Here is a 9,412-nt window from a genome sequence, read left to right as displayed (position 1 = left end):
GAACAATGTAATGGTATTTTTCCATTGACATGTATGGATAAAGTATTTACATAAAATGATTACAAGGTTGACGATGTCAGAATCACCAGGGACCAAACTGTCCATAAAATAAAGAACATCTTTAGATGTAAAAGGAGGTATATTAGAGATTTTAAGTGAGACCCAACTGTGAAAATCCGACCAGAACATCTGTAGAATCGATGAACTGTTGTTTCGTTTTCAGAGGAACAAAAAAACACATGGATCAGACTCAAATTTCAACATTTTATGTAGAAATTCTCCCACAGGTGAATGCCAGATGGTCACTACACAAAGCTCGTGACCAGAGATGAGGACAGGATCGTAGAAATCTGAGTGTAAATTGACACATTTGTGTTTGTATTACCTGTTTTGACCGCTAGGGGCAGCAGAGAAMGCTCATGCGTGCAGACGAAGAGTCACGTGACGCCGCTAACAGATCTCAGATCAGCTTTATTAGCATTAGCATGTAGCCTTCTGAATCACCTTACAATAACCCTCCCGCAGGCCGCAGGTGGTCCACGTGACCCCCCCCCCCCCTACGATTGACACATTTGAAAGAACTGACCAGAGATCAGAAGTTTGTGAACAACCGTCCGCCCCTTTATGGTTTTCACTTTTATGAAACCTGTAAGTACTTCCGGGTTGTCATAGCGGCTCCGTCAATGTCCAAACAAACATGAGTGTCTTGTATCAGAACCTGGGCTGCCGGTTGTTCCGAGATAAAGTTCTACAAACCCGAGCCGTCAGATCGGCACACAGTCTTATTCAGAGAGAAACCGGACCGAAACCGCGAGGACCTCGTTGTTACCGGGTAGGCAGCCGCTGCTCGCCRAACTCCATGAGAGAAATAGTCAATTTTAATCTTGTGTGGTTTTAATGTAAGTTTAAGGCTCATTTAACCCTGATTCTGAGTCCACTTTTATTAGTTCATACTGGCATAATTTTCTGCTTTATAGTTTATGACATAAATGCTGATTTTAATATTGAGAGAAATAAAAAATGCATTAAATCAATCTGATAACACCATATTTAAAATGAGACGTTTAATGAAAGTTTAACAAACTGTTGTTATCACGTCTTAAATAAACGTTTCTTTRTTTCCTGCTACCTGCCAGGTGAGTGTCAGCCAATGGCAGCCATGCAGAGCAGCCTGGAGGCTGAACCTGTGCAGTTCAAGGACTTTTGTCTCAGATCTTCCACCGCCTCCATCAGGAGGTAAATTCAAGGGTTTTGGGGTGAGTCTCACAGTTTTCAGCTAAATTAAACATTCAGCTAATTCAGCATAGCTAGTAATGTTTTCTTTATTGTTAATTTATCTTTAACTTTATTGTTTGCTTTAATGTTTTCCACATATAGCAGAAATATGCTGAGATCTCTTTTATTCCTTCATAATCATTGTTTTCTTTTATATCTTTAAGCTACTTTTCTCCTAATTTTAGCTACAGCTTTGCTACTTTTAGCTTTTACTCTGCTTCAACAACTCAGTTTTAGCTTCCTCAGCAGATTTTAGCTGTTGTTCTGGAGTTGTGTTAAAATAAATTGTGTTTTTTCTGTTCTTCCTTAAAGCCCGTCACGTGGAAATCTTTAGCGGTGACGTTTGCTGTCGGAGGCGCTCTGCTGGGAGGGATGAAATATTTAAAGAAAGAGAAACTGGAGTGTGAGTATTTGGCTGACGTGTGTGTGTGTGTTTGTGTGTGTGTGTGTGTGTCTGTGTGTGTGCGTGTTGGTGATGTTTTGTCGAGCTGAGCGAGTTTCGATCTGCAGTGATGGAGAAGGAGAGGAACAGATCCATCGGCAGGCCGGCGCTGGGCGGTCCCTTCTCGCTCATCGATCACAACAAGAAGCCCACGACGAACGAGGACTTCCTGGGCCAGTGGATCCTCATCTACTTCGGCTTCACGCACTGCCCCGACATCTGCCCCGACGAAATCGAGAAAATGATCGAAGTGGTGGACGAGATCAGTGAGAGAATCTGACTTTAATTTCACGAAGAGAAATTGCATTTCCTGTGAAAGTGTGGATGCTTCTTACTGAAACTTTAGCTGAAAGCTGCTGTTCGAGCGACTTCTTCAATTTGAACAGCTGAAAGAAGAAAAAACTACATTTGCAGAAAAACAGTAGAAAGGAGCAAAATATAGTTGAAATAGCAGAAAAAGCTAAAACAGCTGAATATAGCAGAAACGTGTAAAAAGCATAAATAGCAAAATTTAGCAGAAATAAACACAAAAATGAGGAAAAATCAGAATAGAAAGAAGCAGATCTAAAGCTGAAATAACGTAAAATAAGCTAAAATTTGCATAAAAATAAGCAAAAGGTAGCAGCTACAAGTTGAATCTAGCACCCAGACAGTGAAAGGGCTGTAAGAAATTATAAAATTAGCAGAAAAAGCTTCAAAGTAAAAAATGTGACAATTTGTAGTAAAATAGCTAAAACAGCTAAAATTATTAGTAAAACAGCTAAAATGTAGCTGGAAATTCTTAATTAGCATAAGGAGCACACGTTTGCTGAAATAAGTTTAAAAATTTTATTTTGATTTGTATTTTTTTTGTTTATTTTTTATTGTTTATATAGTATTTTTAATGAAACGAATAAATTTTTGAATTGAAAAAAGTGTATTTAGCTTAAAAAAGCTAACTTTAGCTAATAACAGCTGAACATTAGTTAGATTTGCAGCAAACAGCTGAATATAGCAGAAAACAACTGGAAGAAGCATGAATAGCACAAATTAGCAGAAAAACACTGAAAAATAGCAGAAATAAGCAGAATTTTAGCTGAAATATCAGACAAAAGCTAAAATTATCAAAAAAAGTAGCTAATATTTACACAAGAAAATTAAAAAGAACAAAACCAGAACAAACTGTGTCAGGCTCTATAAAGATTTAGAAATATTTTGATGGTTTTTAAGGATGCTGAAAATGGCAAAAAAGTGGCTAAAAAAGTGAAATAGCTGAAATATTAAAAGTCATAGCAGGATTATTATAAATGAGCTGAACGTTTTGTTACATGAATTGTTGAAATTGCACAAAAATTGTGGAAGGAGTTAGATGCTGAAAAACATSCAGAAGAAGCGTTTACACAATAATAATAAAAAAGATTTAAAGTAAAGTCGGTGAACTCTGCTGGTCCCTCTGCAGATGACATCAAGTCTTTTCCTCAGCTGACGCCCGTCCTCATCACCATCGACCCTGACAGAGACACTCCAGAGGCCTTGGCTGCTTATATTCAAGGTGCAAACGGCTCCAGAGCAGATTCTGGTTGAACGGTTCAGATCTTGTCTGAAGTCCACAGACTCATAAATGTCTGTTTCAGAGTTTTCCCCGAAGCTGATCGGACTGACGGGGACGTCGGCGCAGGTGGAGGACGCCTCCAGAGCCTACAGGGTCTACTACAGCCAGGGCCCGAAGGACGAGGACAGCGACTACATCGTGAGTCACGAGCCGCTGCTGTGGAGGGAAAGCTCCCGGCTCGGSTCTAACTGTTCACCTGTCGCCTGCAGGTGGATCACAGCATCATCATGTACCTGGTGGGACCGGACGGAGAGTTTGTCGATTATTACGGACAAAACAAACAGAGCACAGAGATCGTCGCCTCCATCGCGGCTCACATGAGGAAACAAAGGAACRGGAAGTGAAGAGCGGCTCGTTTAAACCTTTTCTCTTCACCGCTGCCGTCAAATATCCTGATTTTATTTCATATTTAAGAGTTTAATGTATAAAAACAGTCATGTTTCATTCAGCTGCTGGCCGATTTTAAATCAGTTCTTTTCTTTTTTGTAAAAAGCCACGTGTCTGGACTCTGTCAGCTGACAGGAAGTCAAGATGAAAACAAGGAGGATTAATTTTTGTCGAACCTAAAGAAGTTCTTCTTGTTCACATAAAAAGGTCTGGATTTGAAAAACTCTCTGAGGGACAATAAATGAGACCAAAGCAGAGTTTTTCTGTGATTGTCCTGTTTTTAACCTATTTAAACGTAAGGCTCCTAAAAACGAACTAGAGAATTGCATTTCCTGCAAAAATGCTAYTGTGAATGCCTGTTGCTGAAAACTTTAGCTGAAAGCTGCTGAAGAAGCTGAAACTGAGCTGAACATGTTTAATAAAAAAGTATTATTGCAAGTTAAACTTGAAAAGCTGAAAGAAGCAAAATATAAATATAAAAAAGCAGAAAATTAGTAAAAAGGAGCAAAAATATAGCTGAATTAGCATAAAAAGCTAAAAGCTAAATTAAATGAACATAGAAAGCAACTGAGAAGCATAAATAGCTCAAAACAACAGAAGTACAAAACAGTAAAAATTATCAGAAGAAAAACAAAGGGCTGCCATAACAGCTAAAATACTAGAAAAAGCTACAATTTGCAAAAAAGTTGCTAAAATTTAACTAAAACCAGCTTAACATTAGCTAAACATGCAGCAAATGGCTAAATACAGCAGAAAGAATCTGTAGGAAGTATAAATTGCACAAAGTAGAAAAAAGAATTACAAAAAAATTGTAATTAGCAGAGATAAAGCAGAAAGAAGTAGAATTTAGCTAATATAGCAGCAAAACAGCTAAAATTAGCATAAAAATAAGCTAAAGGCTTTAAGTTGAAAGCAGCACCCCGGATGGTGAAATGGTTGTAAAAAAATCTAAATTAGCAGAAAAAAAACCCATAAAACTACTAAAAAGTGATCATTTGTGGTAAAATATCTAAAACAGCCGAAGTTTTCAATAAAACAGTTTAAAAAGTAGCTGAAAACATTTTAATTAGCATAAGGATGCATAAGGAGTATAAGTTTGCTGAATATAGCCGGATTAAGTTGTAATAGCTACAAAAATTATGTATTCAGCTTAAAAAAGCTAACTTTAGCTAATWCCAGCTGAACATTAGCTAAAAATGCAGCAGTTACCAGATTGTAGTAGAAACCATCTGTAAGTAGCTTAAATAGCACAAATTAGCAGAAAAAGCACAAAGAAGTCGAAAAAAGCTGAAAGAAGCAGAATTTTAGCTGAAATAGCAGAAAACAAGCTAAAATTCACAAAAAGTCTAAAATTTGCATAGGGGAGTAAAAAAAGAGCATAACCAGAACAAACTGTAAGGTTTTATAAAGATTTAAGTTGTTGAAAACAGCTCCATTCATTTTCAATGGGGAAAAAGTGGCTAAAAAAGTTAAATAGCTGAAAATTTATAAATAGCAGAAATACCAAACTCACTTGAATGAGCTGAAYGTTTTGATACAGGAATTGTTGAAATAGCACAAAATTATGGAACAAGAAAGGTGCCAAAAAACACACGGAAGAAAAAATGATCTCAGTTTATGTTTCAATAAACCAAGTTTTATTTAATGATTCCTTAATAAAACTGGAAATATTTAGTTTTAAAAGCTTGGCAGTAATTAATAATAACTGCTATCAGAGAAAAGTAAACCTGAGATCCAATAAATACAAATAAAATCCATTTTAATGTAATGTATGACATTTTCCACAGAGAGGCTTTGATGGTTCCTGCAGCTGGTATTGATTTATTAAACTGGTTTCCAGTTGAACTGCTGCTGTTTGCTGCTGCAGAAACTGGAGGCCCTCTGTGTCCGAGCGACGACATTATTCCTGCAGGAAAACGGGCCGGCTGAGCTCAGACCGCCATCAGACGGAGATCCGGATTGATTCCAGGATTATTTTTAAAACCCAGTTAGGTTTTAGTTTCAGTTGATCTGGTTTTTGTTCTAAAGAAACAAACTGATCGTTGGAGGACTGCACATCACCCCATCGGCAGCTTTCCCTTAAACAGACCAACCTCCCAAAGCAGCCCTCACAGGTGGGATCTTCACTCAGGACGAGGAGGTGATGTAATAAAGCACAAAGTTTTCTCATATTGTTTTTGTAAAGATTTTATTGAGTTAAGGCAACATACAGCCGCTATCACACGCACACRCAATATGCTAAGATACATTTTTAAAGTCACAATGCGTCAAATTATAAAAGAACTGCTGTACTTTGGTGCCCTCTAGTGGTAGAAAACAGCTTTGTAACGGATTATTTTTGTAAAAAAAGGGATAGGATTTAAAATATAATTTTAAAACCTAAATGCAGAAAGTGACTTTAAAAAAGGTACTTTAGGTTAAGAGTATGTTGCAGACTAGCTCAGTTCAAACACAGCAGGTATTTATGTCTCTGCTGCAGTCAGTCCTGATCACTCTCCGCTGTCTTTAGCCTGGAAATTAAAAAAAAAAGTCATTTATTACTTTAAACTTATAACGATGTTCACACAGATCATTCTGCAGCGAGGTGGCGGCCATGTTGAGGGACTGATTTCTGTCAGGAAGCCCTCAGGTTCCACATCAGTCACCTGTAAATGTCTGAAAGCTCAGGGTGTCAGAGGAGAAACACACCTTGCCCACGTCCCGACTTTTGACTTTCATCTTATTGATCTGGGATTCAGCAATGTCGGCTCGCTCCTCAGCCTCCTCCAGCTCGTGCTGCACCTTCCTCAGTTTAGTCAGGTGAACGTTGGCCTGCTCTTCCTGTCAGAAACCAAAGAAACCGTCAGTGAGAATCAACAGTTTGTACTTATTTAAAGAATAAAAGCTTCTCACAGCCTCTTCGGCCTGACGCTTGTAGACTTTAACTTTGAGCTGCAGTTTGTCCACGAGCTCCTGCAGCCTCAGCATGGTCTTCCTGTCCTCCTCACACTGGTTTGTGGGAACAGAAGGAACATCAGGGATCCTCTTATCTTTCAGAACTGAATATTTCAGGTTCTTACCTGATAGGTGACTTCTTTGATCCTGCGCTCCAGCTTGCGCACACCTTTCACCAATTCTGAGCCGTGTTTTTGTTCTGCTTCAAGCTCCGTCTCCAGCTCTCGCACCTGCAGTGAGAAACCAGAACCTGCATGAGAACCGAACCGTTTCTCGTCAGCAGCGAYCCACGTTTTACCCTCGCTTCCAGCTTTTGGAGCTGCTTCTTGCCGCCCTTCATGGCCAGGTTCTCAGCTTCGTCCAGACGCTGCTGCAGGTCCTTGACCGTCGCCTCCAGGTTCTTCTTCATCCTCTCCAGGTGAGTGCTGGTGTCCTGCTCTTTCTTCAGCTCCTCGGCCATCATGGCAGCCTGAGACGTGGAGTTACACGTCAGAAAAGCTGAGATTTTATAAAAACGTTTTCCACATTTTGGACTAAAACATCTCACTGTTAAACTCTTGAAAGAAAAAGGCCAGTTTAGAGACAATCTTTAATCAATGTTCTCACCACCTCAGTGAGTGTCTTCAGTGTTTTTATTTACTTGTGTCGACAGAATCCAACAGATAAACCATAACTATTTATCCCTTTGAACAAATTTGTTTTGACCGAGCCACGCTTACATCAGTGATGGCCTTCTTTGCTTTCTCCTCAGCGTTCCTCGCTGCTTGGAGGCTGTCGTCCATCTCACTCTGGATCTGAGACAGGTCGGCCTCCAGCTTCTTGCGGCTGTTCAGCAGGCTGGTGTTCTGCACAAACGTGTCGATGCTACATCACATAAAAACAATAAAACCTGCGTCTCGCTGAAAACAAGTGAAGCTGCAGAACTGTACTGTTGGTCGTGCACAGTGGTGGGCACCAGCCCGCTGAAGCACAAATACGCTAAATGCGGACCTAAATATTTCATTTGCACTTTAGCGTTTTTACTAATTTTTATAATTCATAAGCGGATTTGCACTTTCTAAAATTAAAATGCAGTATCGCTAATAACTAATTATCTAGCAGTCATCATTATCTTGAACAGTGTAAGGTATGGCTGTCAATGAATCACAACACAYGTGATCTATCCAACAGCACCCCTCCCAAATAAACACACCTATTGTGAAGGTATACATCCTGCTGACTGTTGCTTTGGGTCAGGGTTCTGATTTCCCACAATGCTTTGTGTCTGCTTACGTAGCAGGAAGACAGTGTTTAGAACTCCCTGTCCCAGCTAAAACAGTTAACGTTTGTAATCCATACTATAATTTTGTATGTATTGATTTATTTTACTTTACAATCGGAGCTCCTTTTCTAAACAAAACAAAACAAAACATTTAAACACTGGAGCTCAATACTTGACGTAATTGGTCGAAGCAACGGTTTTAGAGATGCAGAAATGATTTAAAGATGTTATGCTGATGAAGACTGACATCTAGTGGTCAAGGGAGCAACTACATGGAAAACTTTAAAATCCAAGCTCTTATTAAAGGAAGATAGTTTCTTGTACTCCGTGATTTCGTTTCCTGTCGCAAATCAAATCCGTCATGTACCCAGAATGCATCGCTTCAGTTTTCCAACAAACAGTTTTAAAATTACTTTATTGATGCTTCTTTAATGAAAAATCTACAACAAACAAAAGACAAAGACAAAGAAGCAGCCAAACTAGCAATCCTCAACAACTTTTTAATTTTTACACCAGGAGCTAAAGGTCTGTTTCATGAAATCACATCCACAGCAATCGGCAGTTGTAGGATTAAGCTTTAAAAGGTTCATTCACCACTAGTTGGCAGTGTTGTGCATTTATAGTACCTGAATTGTTGTCAGCTAGTAAGTGTCTAATTGAACTTGCACCTTGTAGCTTCCGCTAGTTTTTCTATGGTATAAGTGCTTTTGAGGTTGTGGACCTAAATATTTACACAAGCGCTTTAGAAATTGTGGAGCTAATTTTTGGATTAGCGCTGCCCACCACTGGTCCTGCACATGATTGTTATAGCTCTAAAAGCTGCAGAACTGCAGTGTTGGCTGTGCACATGATTGCTGCGGTCCTAAAAGCTGCAGGATCAGAACCTGTGCATGAAGCAGCTGAACTCTCTCGCTGGCGTCTAGCAGCTCCTGCTCGGCGAGCTTGCGGCTCCTCTCGGTTTGCTCCAGTGCTGCTCGGATCTCCTCCACCTCGGCCTGCAGGAGGTTGTTTCTGCGCTCGGTCACGGCGGCCTGCTCCTTCAGGTCATCGTTGCTCCTCAACACATCGTCCAGGTGGATCTGAGCCTCCTGAAGTAACGAAAAACAACAATTAGATTTGTGAACCCAGCTGGGTTCTCCTCTGGCTGATGACCCACCTTCAGCTGAACCTGGATGTTCCTCAGCTGTTTCTGAGCTTCAGCTGCCTGCCTGTTGGCGTGGCTCAGCTGGACCTCGATCTCGTTCAGGTCGCCCTCCATCTTCTTCTTCACTCTCAGGGCGTCGTTTCTGCTCCGGACTTCAGCATCCAAATGACTCTGCATGGTGTCGACGGCTCTTTGGCTGCTCCTCTTCAGCTGCTCCACCTCCTCGTCCTTCTCCGCTATCTTCTTGTCCACCTCGGACTTCATCTGGTTCAGCTCCAGCTGGACCCTCAGGATCTTGGACTCCTCGTGCTCCAGAGAGGCCTGGGGGGAAAAGGATTAGAAACAGAGCAGGAGGAAATGTAGATATAATAATAATAA

At 40.2% G+C, this 9,412-nt stretch overlaps 2 protein-coding genes across 2 annotated transcripts in view; one reads left to right on the top strand and one right to left on the bottom strand.

Moving 5' to 3' along the window:
* The first annotated feature begins 572 nt into the window (after positions 1 to 572).
* Positions 573 to 3,952, top strand: sco1 (synthesis of cytochrome C oxidase 1). The gene is made up of 8 exons (XM_014031942.1): positions 573 to 648; positions 716 to 832; positions 1,137 to 1,256; positions 1,588 to 1,678; positions 1,786 to 1,983; positions 3,156 to 3,248; positions 3,331 to 3,446; positions 3,518 to 3,952. The coding sequence occupies exons 1-8, from the start codon at positions 625 to 627 to the stop codon at positions 3,650 to 3,652; spliced, it is 894 nt and encodes a 297-aa protein (XP_013887396.1). The 5' UTR covers positions 573 to 624; the 3' UTR covers positions 3,653 to 3,952.
* Positions 3,953 to 5,886: 1,934 nt separating this feature from the next.
* The window catches only part of LOC106535062 (myosin-3), a 23,459-nt gene continuing 19,933 nt past the window's right edge, over positions 5,887 to 9,412 (bottom strand). The window contains exons 34-41 of the mRNA XM_014031940.1: positions 9,047 to 9,355; positions 8,775 to 8,978; positions 7,349 to 7,474; positions 6,928 to 7,098; positions 6,755 to 6,859; positions 6,588 to 6,683; positions 6,384 to 6,515; positions 5,887 to 6,205 (exon numbers count right to left, since the gene is read on the bottom strand). Of these exons, the coding sequence (XP_013887394.1) occupies positions 6,185 to 6,205; positions 6,384 to 6,515; positions 6,588 to 6,683; positions 6,755 to 6,859; positions 6,928 to 7,098; positions 7,349 to 7,474; positions 8,775 to 8,978; positions 9,047 to 9,355 (1,164 nt within the window). The 3' untranslated portion in view covers positions 5,887 to 6,184. The remainder of the gene's footprint in view (positions 6,206 to 6,383; positions 6,516 to 6,587; positions 6,684 to 6,754; positions 6,860 to 6,927; positions 7,099 to 7,348; positions 7,475 to 8,774; positions 8,979 to 9,046; positions 9,356 to 9,412) is intronic.

The sequence above is a fragment of the Austrofundulus limnaeus genome, unplaced genomic scaffold (assembly GCF_001266775.1).
Source record: "Austrofundulus limnaeus strain Quisiro unplaced genomic scaffold, Austrofundulus_limnaeus-1.0 Scaffold1350, whole genome shotgun sequence".
Taxonomy (NCBI): domain Eukaryota; kingdom Metazoa; phylum Chordata; class Actinopteri; order Cyprinodontiformes; family Rivulidae; genus Austrofundulus; species Austrofundulus limnaeus.
The sequence above is the reverse complement of the archived record's forward strand: the minus strand, read 5'-3'. Positions and strand labels throughout refer to the sequence as shown.